Source organism: Hypanus sabinus, chromosome 12, assembly GCF_030144855.1.
Source record: "Hypanus sabinus isolate sHypSab1 chromosome 12, sHypSab1.hap1, whole genome shotgun sequence".
NCBI lineage: Eukaryota > Metazoa > Chordata > Chondrichthyes > Myliobatiformes > Dasyatidae > Hypanus > Hypanus sabinus.
In genome coordinates, this window is record NC_082717.1 from 96,132,796 (window position 1) to 96,152,631 (window position 19,836).

The 19,836-nt window shown below is 42.8% G+C and overlaps 1 protein-coding gene across 3 annotated transcripts in view; it reads left to right on the forward strand.

Moving 5' to 3' along the window:
• Positions 1 to 1,426: 1,426 nt before the first annotated feature.
• Positions 1,427 to 19,836, forward strand: part of tarbp1 (TAR (HIV-1) RNA binding protein 1) — a 379,243-nt gene continuing 360,833 nt past the window's right edge. For 2 of the 3 annotated variants that reach the window (XM_059986503.1, XM_059986502.1), the window contains exons 1-3: positions 1,427 to 2,831; positions 14,185 to 14,282; positions 18,387 to 18,456. In XM_059986503.1, the coding sequence (XP_059842486.1) occupies positions 1,787 to 2,831; positions 14,185 to 14,282; positions 18,387 to 18,456 (1,213 nt within the window). In that variant the 5' untranslated portion in view covers positions 1,427 to 1,786. The remainder of the gene's footprint in view (positions 2,832 to 14,184; positions 14,283 to 18,386; positions 18,457 to 19,836) is intronic. The other variant, XM_059986501.1, reaches the window with a different exon arrangement.

Below are 19,836 nucleotides of genomic sequence, written 5' to 3' on the forward strand. Positions count from 1 at the left end.
ATACCTTCTGAACATCTAAGTAAATGACATCCACTGCCTCTCCTTTGTCCACCTTGTTACTTCCTTGAAGAACTATTACAGACCTGTCAGTCAAGATTTCTTTTTATAGAAACCATGCTGACTTTGACTTATTTTATCATTAGTCTTCAAGTACCCAGAAACCTCATCCTTAATAATAGCCTCCAACACTTTCCCAGCCTCTGAAGTTAGGCTAACTGGCTTGTAATCTCCTTTCTTTTGCCTTCCTCCCTTCTTAAAGAGTGGAGTGACATTTGCAATTTTCCAGTCCAGAGTTAAGTGATTCTTGAAAGATCATGACCAATGTATGTGTTATCTCTTCAGCAAACTCTCTCAGGACTCCGGGATGTAGTCCATCTGGTCCAGGTGACTTATCCACCTTAAGATCTTTAAGTTTGCCTGGCACTTTTTCCTTTATAATACCAATGACACTCACAGATCTCTGGCACACTCCTAGTGTCTTCCACAGTGAAGACAGAGGAAAAGTACCCATTATGTTCATCCACCATTTCTTTGTCCCCACTACTATCTCACCAACATCATTTTCCTGTAGTCCAATATTAACTCTCACATTAATTCAATTCTTTATAAAACTGAAAAAACTTTTAGTATCCTGCTTTATATTATTGGCTAGTTTGCCCTCATATTTAATCTTTTCCATTCTTATAGCTTTTTTTTAGTTGCTTTTGTTGGATTTTAAAAACTTCCCAATCATTCACTTCCCATTCACTTTTGCTGCCCTTTCCTTAGCTTTTATGTAGTCCTTAACTTCCCTTGTCAGCCACAGTTGCCTACCCCTGCCATTTGAGAACTTCCTCCTCTGTGGGACATATCTATCCTGCACCTTGTGAACTATTTCTGAAACTTCAGCCATCTCTGCTCTGCCATCATCCCCACCAGTATCCTTCCCTAAACCACCTGGGCAAGCTCCTCTCTCATGCCTCTGTAATTCTCTTTAGTCCATTGTGCTACTGATACATGTGCCTCGTGCTTCTCCCTCTCAAATTGCAGTTTGAATTCAATCGTATTATGATCACTTTCTCCTAAGGGTTCCTTTACCTTTAGCTCCCTAATAAGACCTGGGTTATTACACAACACCCAATCTAAAATGGCCTTTCCCCAAGTAGGCTCAAGCATAAGTTGCTCTAAAAAGTCATCTCATAGGCATTCAACCAAGTCCCTCTCTTGTGAGCCGACATCAGTCTGATTACAATCCCCTATTACAATTGTGACACTACTTGTGTATGTGTGTGTGTGTGAGTGTGTGTTACTCTAACTTAAAGCATCTGCAGAATCACGTGTGTTTATTCTTTTTACCTTGTTTTTGTAGCCTGAAGAAACACAACTGGGTCAGAAGCACTGAATTAAAAATATAGTTTCCTATCCATATGAGGACTGTTCGTTGGCTTTGGGCCTGTACTTGCTGGCATGTAGAATGAGGAGGGATCCATTGAAACCTAGTAAATGTTTAAAAGTCTGAATGGAGTTGAAGTGGGAAGGATATTTCCTATTGTGGCTGAGTCTAGGATGAGAGGGCAATACCTCTGAGTGGAGGAACGTCCAATTTGAAGAGATGAGGAGGAATTTCTTTAGCTGGAGGGTGGTGAATCTGTGGAATTCACAGCTGTTGGAGGCCGTCATTGGGTATATTTAAAGTGAAGCTTTATAGGTTCTTAATTAGCCAGGACGTCAAAGATTACGGGGAGTAGGCAGGAGAATGGGATTGAAAAGCAGAATAAATCAGGTTTAATGGAATGATGGAGCAGACATGGTTGGCCGAATTCCGCTCCTACGTTTTATGTCAATCCGACCTACTATTTATTCAGGGTTTCCGGCAGCTGCCCTATTTCAGTTTGGTCGCGCTGGAGGCGAGAAGCAGAAGCGTTTCCGCCGGACGTTTGAGAGTGTGACGCCAGTCCCGGCGGTCCTTTCAGCCCGGGTAGTTCCTTTCCTAGCAACCATGGAGCCGCGGCTGGTGGTGGACTTGTTGCTGCGCCTCGGCCCCGAACTGCCGATGATGCTGCCCGAGCTGTGCCGGTGGTGCTGGGAGGCGGAACTGGACGCTGGCCGGGTGGAGACTCTGCGCCTCCTTCTGGAGGAGCTGGAGGCCCGAAGCGTCGGGCTGGACTGGCATAACCTTCGAGGACTTGCCGAGGAACGGTGCTTGCCGCTGCTGCGTATCGTACGGCTGGAGGAGCCGGCCGACCGCCGTCTAGGCCTTGCGGTCTGCCGCTTACTGCTGACCTGCTGTCGGCTAGTTCCGCCTGAGCTATTGCAGCAGGTGGTTGCCTCTTGTTTACGGGAGTTGCGAACTTACACCGAGCAGCGGAGCGGGTCCACCGCCTCCTCCCCCTCCCCGGGCACTGAGTACTCTGACATTCACGTCGTTGTCGAGATGCTGGTGAATCTGTGGCCTCTCGTGTTGGAGCGGGAGCCGGACAATGGAGAGCTGCTGCCTCTCGCTCTGACCACTGTGAGGGTCGGCGAGGACAGCGTGGCGGCCAGGGTGGCCACCCGGCTCATCTCAACTCTCCTAGAGCAGGAGAGGGTGTCCATGAGGGATATCTGGGACGGCGTGAGACGGTGGGAGTGGTCTGGCAACGTTTCCAGACTCCTGCTGCTGCTCACTTCGCTCTCGCCGGCCGGTAATCTCGACCTCCGGACGTGCATTGAATTTTGGAAAGTGTTGCAAGCAGGACTGGTAGACACGAATAACACGACTCGCAAAAGAGCCTTGTATCTGTTGAAAAGGGCTGTGGATATTTTTGGGGCACTGGAAAGAGACTTCGCCTTGGAATTTCAGAACGAACACGGTATTTTGATGAGTAGTTCATCCTTTGTAAAGAGTAACAATTTTATTAACGCAGCTTATGCCATTTGTAAACATAGTGGATCTTGTTCAATTTAATGGAATTCGGAAATCGCCTCTTTTTAATGGTTATAGATATGCTGGGTGTGTGAGACAGACAGACATACTTTATTGATCCCGAGGGAAATTGGGTTTCGTTACAGCCTCACCAACCAAGAATAGTGTAGAAATATAGCAATATAAAACCATAAGTAATTAAATAATAAGTTAATCATGCCAAGTGGAAATAAGTCCAGGACCAGACTATTGGTTCAAGGGTGTCTGACACTCCGAGGGAGGAGTTGTAAAGTTTGATGGCCACAGGCAGGAATGATTTCCTATGATGCTCAGTGTTACATCTCGGTGGAATGAGTCTCTGGCTGAATGTACTTCTGTGCCTAACCAGTAAATTATGGAGCGGATGAGAGTCATTGTCCAAGATGGCATGCAACTTGGACAGCATCCTCTTTTCAGGCACCACCGTCAGAGAGTCCAGTTCCACCCCAACAGCATCACTGGCCTTACGAATGAGTTTGTTGATTCTGTTGGTGTCTGCTACCCTCAGCCTGCTGCCTCAGCACACAAAAGCAAACATGATAGCACTGGCCACCACAGACTCATAGAACATCATCAGCATCGTCTGGCAGATGTCAAAGGACCTCAGTCTTCTCAGGAAATAGAGATGGCTCTGACCCTTGTAGACAGCCTCAGTGTTGTTTGACCGGTCCAGTTTATTGTCAGTTCGTATCCCCAGGTATTTGTAATTCTCCACCATGTCTGCACTGACCCCTATACCCCCAGGGTATAACCTAAAACTGGATCCATGGTGGTGTTTTACAGGGACCAGTGTCATTTGCACTTCACTGTGAGGATAAGCGTGAGATGTTCCTCTCACTGTTCACTGTGTAGCAGCTGTTTAAGAGCAGATGTGCAGAAGGGGAATTCTCACTCTTTTAGTTGTCCAGGAATGACATGAAAGGAAGCCATTCAAGCATTAAGTGTACTGGCATCAGTTTTTGGGAATTTTGTAATTCACAGGTTGACTTTGTGGCATGATTGACTGTCTTACTCTTCCAAGATATTTATCATGAGTGCTGCATATCCATGACCCTTCTCTCAACAGCTTTGAAACCACCCCCCTCCCTGCAACCATTAGTCAGGAGGTACTGCAGCATTAGGACAAGGACTGTTGGGTTGAGAAACAGCTTCTTTCCTATATCTCATTACCAATGAAGCACCAGTCATCTTACACTATATACATTTTAACGTGTTGCAAATGCACCTTATGTCAATCTTCTGGAATATATTTTTCTGTTGATTGTGTCTTGTGTGTTATGCGCACTGTGGTCTGGAGGAATGTTGTTTTGTTTGACGGTATATATGTTTGGCAATAAACTTGAACTATATTGCCAGCCATCTATAAAAACATATGAAATTTGAGCAGGGCTAGGGCAACTGGACTTTCAAGCCTCACCATTCATCAAAGTCATGTTTAAGCTGACCTGACATTATTTTTCCGATCATCCTGTTACCCTTGATATCTAGATATCTATTGAAAGTAATAAGTCATGTACAACAGAATTAAATGGTTCTGAAGAGTTAATGAGATTGAGGAGATGTTAGAAGTGATTTTTCAAGAATCACTAGATTTTGGAATGATTCTGGTGGAGGGGGGTGTGGGAAAGACCTAGCAGAGGAAAGTCGGTGTTTGAGTCTCTGGGATTCAGTGACTCAGAAGGGAAGATGGGAGAAGAGCAAGCTGTGGTTGTGGGGGATTCATTAGGGGAAGAGAAAGGAGGTTCTATGGATGAGAACAAGATTCCCGAATGAGAACGAGGTGCCAGGGTCCAGGATAGAGAATTCTGCATTCTTAAGTGGAGTTGTGAGCAGCCAGAGGCCGTGGTCCCTGTAGTGCCAATGACATGGGTAGGAAGAGTAACGAAGTTCGGCTTAGGGAGTTTGGTGCTAACTTAAAGGGCAGGACCGGCAGGCTTGTGACCTTAGGATTGCTCCAGTGCCACATGTTCATGAGGCCAGAAAAATTATACATTTTAACACGTGGCTAAGGAATTGGTGCAGATGGAGGGCATAAGTTTTTTTTTGGATCATTGTGCTCCCTTCCAGGGAAGGTGTGACTTGTAGAGAAGTGACTGTTTGCACATGAACTGGATGAGTCTATCCATTGTGAAGGTTTGCTCATGCTACATGGGGATGTTTAAACTAGAGTGCCAGTACAGATCATGCAGAGGTTGTGAAGACATGTTGTTAAGACCTCAGATCAAGTATGGTGTGGCTAATGTCCTGCATGATGTGTATTTGAAAGGCAAGGGTATTGTAGGAAAAACAGATGAGTTCAGGGCATGGATCAACACGTGGGATTATGATATTGTAGCTATTAGTGAGAGTTGGTGGCAGGATCAGCAGCTCAATATTCCAGTGTTCTGCTATTTTAGATAGAACAGAATGGGAGGGGTGGCATTATAAGTTAGGGTAAATGTCAGGGCAGTGCTCAGCCAGGACAGACTGGAAAACTCAAACCGGAGCACCCACCCGCCCTGGGACCGGAGCGCTCACTCAGACTAGAGCACTCATTTAGTGAGGCTTTGTAGGTAGGACTGAGGAGTAAGAGGTATGACCATGTTAATAGGACTATATAACAAATCACCCAACAATCTGTGGCATTTGGAGGAACAAATTTGTAGTGAAAACAGACTGTTGCAAGAAACATAATGTTATAGTAGGTAATTTTAACTTTACAAATGTTAGACCATAAGATGTAGGAGCAGTATTGGGCCATTTGGCCCATTGAGTCTTCTCTGCCATTTCATCATGGCTGATTCATTTCCCTTTCACTCCCTTCTCCTTTATGCCTTTATCAATCAAGAATCTATCAACCTCTGCCTTAAATATACATAAATACTTGGGCTCCACAGCTGCCTCCGGAGGTTAACTAAATTCCTCCTCCTCTCTGTTCTAAAAGGATGCCCCTCTATTCTGACACTGTTCCCTCCGGTCCTAGACCTTCCTGGGGGAAGCAACAGCAGCTGTGTCCCTGGCACTGAGTGTGTCCTTGTGGCTCAGAAGGGAAGGAACTGAGGAGGATGGCAGCAGTAATAAGGGACTTTGTAGTGAGGGGGACAGGTAAGTGATTCTGTGGAAGTGAAAAAGAAACACAGATGGTAGTTTGCATCCCTGGTGCCAGGATCCATGATGTTTCTAAACATGTTCACAATATCTTGAAAAGGGAGAGTAAGCAGCCAGAAGTTGTGGAATATGTTGGTACCCATGACGTGGGTAAAAAAAAAAGGTCAGAAACAGAATACAGGGAGTTAAGAAGGAAGCTAAGAAACAGGACCTCAAGGGTAGTAATCTTGTGATTGCTGCTGGGGCCATGTGACAGTGAGGATAGGAATAGAATGAGGTGGCAGATAAATGCATGGCTAAAGAATTGGGTCAGGGATACGGATTTCTGGATCATTGGGGCCTCTTCTGGGACATGTACAAAAGGGAGGGATTGCACTTGAATCTGAGAGTGACCAATATTCTTGCAGGCAGGTTTACTTAGAGTTGTTGGGAGTGGTTTAAACTGAAATGGCAGGGGGACGGGGACCAGTATGAGAGCTGAGGATGAGTCAGCTGGTTTGCAAGTAGATGATGTAATATGCATGTAAATAAGGACAAGCCAATGGTTGGGTATAACTGCAGACAGAGCAAAGAGTTAAGCTGTGCCACAGAGGTAAAATTCAAAAGGGTGAAGAATACAGGACTGAAAGTGGTGTATTTGGATGTGTGTAGCGTTCGAAATAAGGTGGACGAACTTGTGTAATTAGAGATTGGTTGGTTTGACATTGTGGGCATCAACTAGTGGCTGTAAGGTCATCATTGGGAGCTTAACATTAAAGGATATACTTGCTATCAAAAGGTCAGACAGGAAGGCATAGGCGGTGGTGTAGCTTTGTTGGTAAGAGATGGAGTTACATTTTTAGAAAGAGGTGACAAAGGGTCAGAGAATGTCAAGTCTTTGTGGGTGAAGTCAAGAAACTGCAAGGGTTAAAAAAACCATTATGGGCTTCCAAATAATAGCCAAGATGTGGGGTTGAGATTGTAAAGAGAGCTGGAAAAGGCATGTAATAAGAATAATGTCACAATTGTAATGGGAGACTCAATATGCAGGAGGTAGGGTAAGGTATGTGAATGGGTGCAGAATTGGTTCAAACTCAGAAAATGAGTTATGGTAAGAGGATCATTTTCACACCTAGAAAATGTTAAAAGTGGGGTATTGCAGGGCTCAGATTTGGGACCGTTGCTGTTTATAATTTACATTAATGATTTGGATAAGCACTTAACAAATAAACTACTAATAAAGTTTGCCGATGGCACAAAATTGTGTAGATGGGCTGATACAATTCAGGCAGCAGAATCAAAACAGTTAGATCCAAACAAAATCAAGATGTGGGCAGATAAATGCTAGTAGAAATTTATTATATGTAAGTGTAAAATATTACATAGGAAGTAGAAAAATTAGTTATAAGTTTACTGTGGGGTGGTGGGTTGAGTTAGAAATTGCACTGTATGGGAAGGATTTGGGTGTCTTGGTAGACTCATCACCATCAACATCCAGACAATACACAGAACTGATTAAAAAGGCTAATAGAATGTTGGGCTATACTGTAATGCATTCAGTGGAGTTCAAATCTAGAGACATTCTCCTTAAGCTGTAAAATGCGCTTGTAAAGCCACACCTTGAGTACTGTGTACAGTTTTGGTCTCCATATTGTGTGAGGGATGTGAAGGCACTACAGAGAGTGCAGAGAAGGGTGACTAGATTCATTCGAGGTCTGCAGGGTATGAGATATGAAGAAAGATTGAAAGAATTAAATCTTTTTAGCCTAAGTAGTCATAGAATGAGAGGATACATGACAGAAGTATTCAAAATCATTAAGGTACATACCAGCTCCTACTTCAAAATTAATCCATCATCAGGGATAGGTGGAGACTGGTTAAGGGGAGATTTCAGACGAGCATCAGGAAGCATTTCTTTACACTGAGTTGTGGACACATGGAGCAAACTACCTAGTTGTTGTGAGTAGTACCTTATACTTCCAAAAAAAACTTGATAGTTATTTCAACACACTGTGTGACTAGGAATTTGGCAAGTTTTGTTGGGCTGAATGGCCTGTTCTTTGTCAAAAACTTTCTAATGTTCTAACATAACATCATTGCTTTTATAAACCCCAATTCCAGAAAAGTTGGAATATTTTCCAAAATGCAATAAAAACAATTATCTGTGATATGTTAATTCACGTGAACCTTTATTTAACTGACAAAAGTACAAAGAAAAGATTTTCAATAGTTTTACTGACCAACTTAATTGTATTTTGTAAATGATCACAAATTTAGAATTTGATGGCTGCAACACACTCAACAAAAGTTGGGACAGTTAAAGTAAGATTGAAAAGTGCACAGAATATTCAAGTAACACCAGTTTGGAAGACTCCACATTAAGCAGGCTAATTGGTAGCAGGTGAGGTATCATGACTGGGTATAAAAGTAGTGTCCATCAAAGGCTCAGTCTTTGCAAGCAAGGATGGGTCATGGCTCACCTCTCTGTGCCAAAACTCGTGAGAGAATTGTTAGTCAGTTCAAAAGGAACATTTCCCAATGCAAGATTGCAGAGAATTTAGGTCTTTCAACATCTACAGTACATAATATTGTGAAAAGATTCAGAGAATTCAGAGACACCTCAGTGCGTAAAGGGCAAGGTCGGAAACCACTGTTGAATGTGCGTGATCTTCAAGCCCTCAGGCGGCACTGCCTAAGAAACCGTCATGCAGTGACTGTGACAATTATAGCCACCTGGGCTCAGGAGTACTTCGGAACACCATTGTCACTTAACACAGTCCGTCGCTGCATCCAGAAATGCAACTTGAAACTGTATTACGCAAGGAGGAAGCCATACATCAACTCTATGCAGAAATGCTAGTGAGTTCTCTGGGCCCGAGCTCATCCCAGGTGGACTGAAAGACTGTGAAACCGTATGCTGTCAGCTAGTTTTCGGAAAAAACGGGCATCTAGTTCTCCGTGCCAAAGATGAAAATGACCATCCTGATTGTTATCAGCGAAAGGTGCAAAAGCCAGCATCTGTGATGGTATGGGGGTGCATCAGTGCCCACGGCATGGGTGAGTTTCATGTATGTGAAGGTACCATTGACTCTGAGGCGTATATTAGGATTTTACAGAGACATATGTTGCCATCAAGGTGACGTCTCTTCCCGGGACGTCCATGCTTATTTCAGCAGGACAATGCCAGACCACATTCTGTACGGGCTACAACAGCGTGGCTTTGTAGACACAGTGTGTGTGCTTGACTGGCCTGCTGCCAGTCCAGATATATCTCCTATTGAAAATGTATTGCGCATCATGAAGAGGAGAATCAGACAGCTGAGACCACGGACTGTTGAGCAGCTGAAGTCTTATATCAAGCAAGAATGAACAAAATTTCCAGTTGCAAATCTACTACAATTAGTATCCTCCGTTCCAAAATGATTAAAAAGTGTTATTAAAAGGAAAGGTGATGTAACACAATGGTAAACATGCCTCTGTCCCAACTTTTGTTGAGTGTGTTGTTGCCATCAAATTCTAAATTTGTGATTATTTACAAAATACAATTAAGTTGGTCAGTAAAACTATTGAAAATCTTTTCTTTGTACTTTTGACAGTTAAATAAAGGTTCATGTGAATTAACATATCTCAGATTTTTGCTTTTATTGTATTTTGGAAAATATCCCAACTTTTCTGGAAATGGGGTTTCTATATTCTAGTCATTTTGAAATAAATGCTAACATCATATTTGCCTTTCTCACCACCAACTCAACCTGCAAATTAACAGGATTAACATTCAAGGAAGCCTGCAGAAGGACTCCCAAGTCCTTCTGCGCCTCTGATTTTAGAATTTTCTCACCATTTAGAATGTCCACCATTTTATTTCTTCTACCAATGTGCAGTGACCATACATTTCCTGAAACTGTATTATATCTGCCACTTCTTTGACCATGTTCCTAATCCAAGTACTTCTGTAGCCTTTCTACTTCCTTAAAACTAATTGCTCTTTATAGAAGGCTCCCTTTATTCCCAGTCTTTGCCTTCTGCCAATCAGCTACTGCTTTGTCTACGCTAGAATCTTTTGTGTAATACCATGGGTTCTTAACTTAGGCTACGTCTGCACTAGACCGGATAAATCCATAACCAAAGCTTTTTCTCTTCGTTTTGACCCTCTGTCCACACTGAAACGGTGTTTTCCTCCCCCAAAAATGGAGCTTTTCAAAAACGCCATCCAAAGTGTGTAAACTTTGGGCAGAGTAATGTGGATGGGGTAACCGGACATTTTTTAAAAACGCTGTCATAACGTGCTGGAACAGATGCTGGCGGCAGTGCGGCATTTCATTGTTTTCCTGAACACAACTCCCACACAACCTAACAATTTCAGAGCAGACGGCAACGAGACTGAAGCCAGAAGAATTAGAAATGTACTCACCAAATACTTCAACCCATAACTTACTGACTAAATAAGTATACTCACTTTGCCCTGTTTTCTGTCCTTGTTGTATGAAGGTTGTTTACCTATTCATGCAAGTACTTCTCTGACAATAGATGTGTTAACAGCCTAATGTAACATTGTGTGGAAATACAAGATAACACTGATGCAGACATGTTTTATACATTTAATGAGGTGCTTTATTAATGCAAGAGAGTTGGTCGATTTTTCAGTGTTCATCGTCAGCCGGGTCATACTGTCTGTGAACTCCCTGTCAGTTACCTCCATACGCTCCAGTATTTGTTTTTTTTCAGTTTTAAGTCCTCTTGTGCGAGAGCCAGCAGTTGTCTGTTGTTTGACAATTCCCTTTTAAGTTTTTCTAGTCTGTATCTGCACAAACGTGAACTTTCACAGATTCGACACCAAACATGTTGCTTGCTTTCTGTAGATGTGTCCTGTGCATGCCCAGTAGGAGGAGATTCGCCCAAGTACCCGTTTTAATGTAGACAGGTATTTTCAAAAATGCTTTGTGTGGATGCCTATTGTTTTTATGCAAAACTGGCGTTTTCAAAATTATCCAGTATAGTGTGGATGTAGTCTTAGACCATAAGACATAGGAGCAGAATCAGGCCATTCAGCTCATCGAGTCTGCTCTACCATTCTATCAGGGCTGATCCTGGATCCCACTCAAGCCCATAAACTTGTCTTCTCACCACATCCTTTGATGTCCTGAGTGATCAGGAAATGAACAGCTTCTACTTGGCCTCCACTGAAGTCTGTGGCAGAGCATTCCACAGATTCTTTACACACTGGCTTAAAAAAAAATTCCTCCTTACCTCTGTTCTAAAAGGTCACCTCTCAGTTTTGAGGCTGTGCCCTCTAGTTCTGAATACTCCCACCATAGGAAACATCCACCCTCTCTGGTCCTTTCAATATTTGGTATGTTTCAATGAGATCCCCATGCATTCTTCCAGATTCCAGTGAGTACAGGCCCAATACTGCCAAATGCGCGTATGTTAACCCCTTCATTCCCAGAATAATCTTTGTGAACCTCCTCTGGACTCTTTTGAATGCTAGCATATCTTTTATGAAATGTGGGGCCCAAAGCTGTTGGCAATACTCCAAGTGCAGCCTGACTAGTGTTTTATAAAGCCTCAGCATTATCTCCTTGCTTTTATGTTCTATTCCCTTTGAAATAAATGCCATAATTACTATTTACTTTCTTTACCACAAACTCAAACTACAAATTAACTTCCTGGGTGTCTTGCATGAGGACTCCTAAGTCCCTCTGCACCTCTGATGTTTGAACTTTCTCTCCATTTAGATAATAGTCTGCACTATTGTTCCTTTTACCAAAATGCATTATCATACATTTCCCAACACTGTATTCCATCTGCCACTTTTTTGCCCATTCTTCCAATTTGTCTAAGTCCTCCTGCAATCGCATTGCTTCCTTAGCACTACCTACCCCTACACCTACCTCTGTGTTACTTGCAAACTTTGGCATAAAGCCACCAATTCCACTATCTAAATCATTACAAACAATATGAAAGTAGCGGTCCCAATACTGACATCAGAGAAACACCGCTAGTCACTGGCAGCCAACCAGACAAGTCCCCTTTTATTCTCAGTCTCTGCCTCCTGCCTATTCATCTGTCCTTTGAAGACCTGAGGGCAAGACTGCTGTATCGGAGAGAACTGAGAGCCTGCTTAATTGTATGCTTGATTCAAGTGTGGCTTTCTTCTGGCATGTCAGATACAACAATCAAACCCGAAAGCTTCTTGATCTACAGAACTGCTTATCTGGAAAAGGCAAAATGAGGAGATGTGTGTTTATGACGAGGTATCGTTGGTTTTGTCAAACTTGTGTACCCCCAACTTGGAATACCCAATGGTCAAATGCATTCTGTTTTATTTGCCTTACCACAGTTTATGGTAGTGGCTTGAGATACTGCACAATGCCATCTCCAAGTAAGAAACATCCTAATGCATTTCAAATCATGGTCTGGGATCTCAACCAGGTTTGTTTGAAGAAATCCCTGCTCTAATACCTTGAGGTCCTCTTCCTACCAGTATACAGACAGAGGTCAAAGGGGCAAAGCTCCAGAGATGAGAAAAACAAAGAGGTGGTTGTGGGAGGCAGAGGAGTGGTAAAAGGATTGCTTCAAGTTGGTGGACTAGTCCATACTTTATGGAAAGTGGTAGCACAGGTAGATAGGATCACAAGAAATATTTTGCCATTGATTTTTTTCCAGTCTGGCCTGACTAAAATCTCCCAAAATGATGGTGAAGGTGTTAGGGTGCGCTGTTTCGTGCATGTTGATCCCATTGCTCAGATCATCTAAAGCCTGATTGACATTGGCCTGAGGTGGAATGTATACTGCTACCAAAATGACCCTGGAGAACTCCCGTGGTAGGTAAAAAAAACAGCACTTAACTGTGAGATTTTCCAGGTCCAGTGAGCAGAATTGGGACAGCACTGATATATTTGTGCACCAAGAAGAGCTGATTTTGAGAGACCATGTAGAACTGTCCTGACAGTGTACTTGTATAGTAAATCTGTCGATCTGAATTGCTGCATCTGGTACGGAAGGGGTTAGCAAGGATTGTAGCAGCAGTACAGTGCAAGATACAAAAATTACTATGTTATAGTAAGTTAAATAAACTGTGCAAAAGAGGGTTAATGAGACATTCATGGATGGTTTAGAAATCTGATCGCAGAGAGGAAGAAGCTGTTCCTAAAATGTTGGGTGTAAATCTTCACCCCTGATTTTAGGAATGAGAGAAGGTCACATCCTGGACAGTGAGTTCATTGTGATGGATGTTGCTGCCTTGAGTATGTACATCCTTGATGGTGGGAAGAGTAGTGCCCATGATCGAATTAGCTGAGTGTACAAACCTCTGAAGCATCTTTCAACCTACGTACTGGGGCCTTTGTACCAGCAGTGATGCAGTCAGCACAGTGCTTTCTACTATACTGTACATCTGTGGAAATTTGCGAGAGATTTCGCCGACAAGCCAAATCTCAAATTCCTAATGAAGTAGAGTCTCTAGCATGCCTTCTTCATAGTTGTGTTATGCCCAGGAACTTGAAACTGCTCATGCTGAGTTATCTGCGAGTAAAGGAAACATCTTGTGAACTATGGTTTCAGCAGACAAGGAAATGTGTATTGTAGCAGATTTTTGTTGTTGTTTAGAAATACATCATGGTAACATTCTGGCCCACTAAATCCATGCCGCCCAATTACAATCATGTGACCAATCCATATGTCTTTGGAATACCGTAACATTGAGAGAAAACCCACATGGTCATGGGGAGAAAGTACAAGCTCCTTACAGAAGGCGGTGGATTGAACCTGGTTGCTGGTGCAGTAAAGGGTTACTGTACTGGCCTGGAGCAATATTAGAGTTGTCTGTGGATTTAAAGGCCCACTGTCAATTTTAATACACAACAGTAACTTGTAACTAGATAGCTGAAGATAAACTTGTCTGATTTAAATGAAACTGAAAAGCCTCTGTTGGTCCCTTGCCTTACTACAGATACTCATTCTCTCCCCACCTTTGCCTCATCCTCTGCCTGTTTCAACTTTATTTGCAAAGTAAGCATGTTTACTCTCCTCACTCCAGTGAAAAGTTAGCAATTTGGAATATTATTTCTGTTCCTCTCTCCACAGATGCTTCCTGTCTAACAATTCCAGCATATACTGCTTTCTGTCTGGTCTAAGTGTTAATTAAGATGTTGCACTTCCTATATTTCATCCTAATCGAAACTTTCTTATTTTAGATTCATGTCCTTTCTGGTGGTTGGGTGAAAAAAGCAAACAGCTTGTACAATTATGGGAAAATTATATTTTAATTATGGAAACATTGGAAGAAAATCAAGTAAGTAATTCATGACTAGTTTGTCAACTCTCACTGAATACTGCCATAGGTTATAGAAACAACAAATTTCAGATGTTAAATCACTTTCAGAAATCCAAAGCATTTATGTGGTAGAGACAACAGAAATGTTGAAAAGTAGGTATTGTGGAAGGGCATACAGTGTGCAGGTGTCCCCCGTTTTTCGGATGTTCTGCTTATGACGCCTCACTGTTACGAAAGACCTACGTTAGTTACCTGTTTTCACTAACAGAAGGTGTTTTCACTATTACGAAAAAGGCAGTGCGCAGCAGCCAAGCTCCTCCCCCGGAACTGCATTCTAGCTGGCATTGCTTAAACACGTGCCTGTGAGCATCTGTGCTTTCTGTGGATTTATTTTGTGTATCCGTTAGCAAGATGAGTTCTAAGGTATCAGAAAAGCCTAAAAGAGCGTGTAAGGGTGTTACACTTAGCGTAAAACTAGACACAATTAAGCATTTTGATCATGGTGAACAAAGTAAGGGCAAAGTGAATTTGGCTCGTGGAAGTTGAGGAGGATGATGTTGAAGAAGTTTTGGCATCACATGACCAACAACTGATAGATGAAGAGCTGATGCAATTGGAAGAGGAAAGGATAACAATCGAAACTGAACGCAGTAGCGAATGGACCGAAAGTGAAGTCGTCTAGGAACTGAACATGAAGCAACTACATGAGATTCTCACTGCGATTGACAATGCTGCAATGATTGCAGAAAAGTATGACTTTCATTTTTAAAGGGTACGTAGATTTAGGGCATATTTGCAGGATGGTTTGAGTGCTTACAAAGAACTGTATGATAGAAAAATACATGAGGCTAAGCGGTCAAGCATAGTCATTTTTCAAGCCTTCCACATCAGCCACGGCAGACGACGAACCTCGACCTTCGACATTGAGGCAGGCAGAAGCAGAAGAAGAAGATGAAGATGACTTGCCTGCCCTGATGGAAACAGACGATGATGAGATGATACCTCAGTGTCCCACCACCCCAACCTCCAGCAACTCAGCCTAACACACCATCATCAGTGTGCTCACTGTCTTCCCAATTCTGGTAAGTGAAATGACACTGTACATACATTTTTTCTACTTTATATAGGTTGTGTATTTTTATGTGTTATTTGGTATGATTTGGCAGCTTCATAGCTTAAAAGTTACTGGAGAGTGTGCTTCTGCCGACAACACTTGTGTGAGATTTTCACTACAGTGGACAGTGCTGCAATGATTGCAGAGAGGTATTTCTACTTTATATAGGCTGTGTATTTATCATATCATTCCTGCTTTTACTATATTTTACTGTTATTTTAGGTTTTGTGTGTTATTTGGCATGATTTGGTAGGTTATTTTTTGGGTCTGCGAACACTTACTAATTTTTCCCATATAAATAAAATGGTAATTGCTTCACTTTATGACATTCCGGCTTACGAACCGTTTCATAAGAACGCTCTACCTTCAAATGGCAGGGAAGCCTGTATTGACAAAAGGAGAATTCCAGTTCGTCTAGGCAATATGCACTGTGGCCGCTTTATTCAGGGCCTCCTGTATCCAATAAAGTTGCTGCTGAGTTTGTGTTTGTAGTCTTTTACTGCTGTAACTCATCCACTTAAAGGTTCTACATGTGTTTGAATCGAGGCCATCAGTGGCCGGAAGTGTGAGACTCCATAGCTCACTTGGGTTGACTGACTAAGTACATCAGACAGTCTGGTGTTGGAACAGAGGCCAATCAGGAATCTGGATTGATTGGCAGGAATGAATAAAAATAAAATGTAGGGACAAGCAGAGTGTCCATTGGCTGAAGTGGACAGTGTTAGAATGGCTATTTGAGGCTTTAACTCTATATGGCATCAATGAAGTGTGGCGTTGCGAGAGAAGATGAAAAAGTGAATGTAGATTTTTTTTTGCAATTTATTTATTGTTTCCTTTATACTTCCACAGTTAGAACAGTAGAGGTGACAAGATGGATAGTGGAATTCTCCTCGTGTAGGATGTACAACTGTGAGATGTGGATTCAGCTGCTTCTTCTAACAGTCTGCATTAAGGATTTGGAGTTGGAACTGGATGACCTCCGGATCATTCGGGAGGCTGAGGGGGTGATAGATCGGACATATAGAGAGGCAGTTACACCCAAGGTGCTGGCCGTGGGAGACTGGGTGATAGGCAGAAAGAGGAAAAGGGTTAAACAGTGCAGAGTACCCCTGTGGCCACCCCTCTCAACAATAGGTGTACCACTTTGTGGGGTGTGGGAGAATGACCTAGCAGAGGAAAATCACAACGGTCAGTCTCTGGCACTGAGTCTGAGTCTATGACTCAGAAGGGAAGGGGGGAGAAGAGGCAAGCTGTGGTGATAGTGGATTTGTTAGTTAAGGGAAAAGAAATGAGGTTCTGTGAATGAGATACCCGGATGGTATCTTGCCTCCCAGGTGCCAGGGTCCAGGACATCTCAGATCGAGTCCTCAGCCGCCTTAGGCTGGAGGGTGAGCAGCCAGTGGTTGCAGCCCATGTAGGTGCCAATGACATGGGTAGAAAGAGTGACAAGGTTCTGCAAGGGGAGTTCAGGGAGTTAGGTGTTACGTTAAAGGGTAGGAGCTCCAGGGATGTAATCTCAGGGTTGCTATCTGTGCAGAAATATAAACATCATACACATGGCTAAGGAGTTGGTGTAGGAGGAAGGGTGTCAGACTTTTGGATCATTGGGCTCTCTTCCAGGGAAGGTGGGACCTGTACAGAAGAGGCAGTTTGCACCTGAACTGGAGGGGACTGATATCTTAGTGGGAAGGATTGCTCGTGATGCACTGGGTGGTTTAAACTAGAGTTGCAGGGGGATGGGAACCAGAGTGCCAGTACAGATAGTGGAGAGGTTGTGGAGACATGTTAAGACCTCACAAAGTCAGGAAGCAAAATGTTGAGCATACTGTATATTTCAATGCAAGAAGTATTGTAGGAAAGGCAAATGAGTTCAGGGCATGGATCAACACATGTAAGTATTCTATCAGCCATTAGTGTGAGATTTGGTTGCAAGAGGGGCAGGACAGGCAGCTCAATGTTCCAGGGTTCTGTTTTAGCTGCGATGGAGCAGGAGGGATTGAAGGAGGAAGGGTTGTGTTACTAGTCAGGGAAAATGTCATGGCAGTGCTCAATCAGGATAGATTGGAGCACTCATCTAGTGAAGCTTTATGTGTGGAACTGACAAATAAGAAATGTAGAACCACGTTAATGGGGCTATATTATAGACACCCACAGTCCAAGGGATTTGGAGGAACAAATCTGTAAAGATTGCAGACTATTGCAAGAAACTTAAGGTTGTTATTGTAGATGATTTTAACTTTCCTCATTGGCTGGGAATCCCATAGTGTAAAAGGATTAAATGGGATAGAGATGAGAAAATCTGCAGATGATGGAAATCCAAGCAACACACACAAAATGCTGGAGGAGCTCAGCGGGCTAGGCAGCATCTGTGGAAAAGAGTACAGTCGTATAGTTGATGTTTTGGACCAAGATCAGGACTGGAGAAGAAAAGGATGAGGAGTCAGAGTAAGAAGCAGAGAATATCATACTGGACTTGAGTGCTGCGACTACTACTACTTGTGTATCCAGTAAAATGATATGGAAAGGAAAGAAATTTGGGGGTCATTTAAAGCATCTAACACTTGTATTCACTGGGTGACTAATGTGATAGCCAAGGTTTGGTCTTTTAAATTTGTTTAAGTTTTAGTAATTCTTATCACCGTTTTAAAATGATGATGGAAAGGATGGACATGGAGTTTGAACAACGAGTCATTAGGCCATGAATTTGATTACCATAGCATTTCAGAAGGGATTTGGACATGGTTCCTCTGTGGTAAAGAGTGTTATTGATGTAGTAAGTGGAAGATCTAATGGATTCTTTTGTCTTCTGTATCCTTGTTAAGGTACTTTGTTGAAAGTACTTATATTGGTTGCTTTTTTATTGCTTTTGTGGGTCTCTGATATTTTGTCAATTTCATTTATTTAATATGTATGCACCATGGAAATGATGGTGAATTTTGAAAACAAATGATTTACTTTTTGAGTTTCTACTATCTATGTATTAACATGAGGACTCTTTGATTCCTTAGGTGCATGTTATAAGACCAATTTTGCCACGCCTTAGGAGCCTAATGGATGCCATGGTTTATGACGGAAAAGGTGATTGTGACTCCAACTGCATTATCTGTCAAAATTTTTAGCTCATTGCTATAGTCTAAGACATGATGCAGCTCAGGTTTTGGCAGTTTGTCGTCTTGATCCTGAATGCACTTGTTTAGGAGGATCATTATTGGTTCCTAGCAGCAATGTTAATTTAGTTTCTCTTTTAGGAATGTTTCAGAAGGATGGGAAGTGCATTTCATGGGGGTATATCAGAGCCAAATATATAATCTATTTATTATAGAATGAACTAAAACATATTGAAAATTGGGGGTTAAAGTAGTTGGTGATCGTGCTGAACATTACTTGCTGAGAATGAGCAGATAGGATTATTTATGGAATGTTGGTTATATTGAATGATTTCTTTTCATAACTGTCTTCATTGGGAACTCCATTCTGGATCACATTTAGTTTTCTATCATCTAATCATTAGACTAAGATGCCAGTTTCCCATTTTCTGTGCATATCTGTGCTTTTGTACCACTCAAGCAAAATGGTTTATTGCTTGGGAGTGTTGTACATCATATCTAGAAATAGTCTTGTTTTGACTAACTATGCCTCATGTGTCGATCACTATGGTTTATGAACAGTAAATATACACTCTGATCTGTCCCAGAGGTTTCCCTCTTAGTGAAAGTTGCTTCTGGTGGGTATGTATCTTTCTGTGTAATTAACCTGCTTTGCTTTGAAGGGTGACCTATCGAGCATGTGTTTAATTTCTTGCTGATGTGATGCAACCGGGAGATCCTGTCTGTTGTGGCGGACAGAGTGTAGGTACTCGATGAAGCGATTCCCCCAATCTGTGTCGGGTTATGCCGATGTAGAGGAGGCCGCACCGGGAGCACCGGATGCAATAGATTACCCCAACAGACTCCCAAGTGAAGTGTTGCCTCACCTGGAAGGACTGTTTGGGGCCCTGAATGGTGGTAAGAGATGAGGAGTAGGGACAGGTGTAGCACTTACACTTGCAGGGATAAGTGCCAGGTAGGAGATCTGTGGGGAGGGATGTGTGGACCAGGCAGCTGCGGAGGGAACGATCCCTGTGAAAAGCAGAGGGGTAGAGAGAGGAAGATGTCCTTAGTGGTGGGGTCCTGTTGAAGGTGGCAGAAGTTGCAGAGGATAATATGCTGGATCCGGAGGCTGGAGGGGTGATAGGTGAGGACAAGGGGGCATGGTCCCTGTTGTGGTGATGGGAGGATGGGCTGAGGGCTGAAGTGTGGGAAACGGAGCGGATGCGGGTGAGGGCATCATTGATGACGGCAGAAGGGAAACCATGATTCTTAAAGAAAGAGGACATTTGGGATGTCCTGGAACGGAAAGCCTCATCCTTAGAGCAGATGCGGCAGAAACGGAGGAACTTTAAATAGGGAATAGATTTTT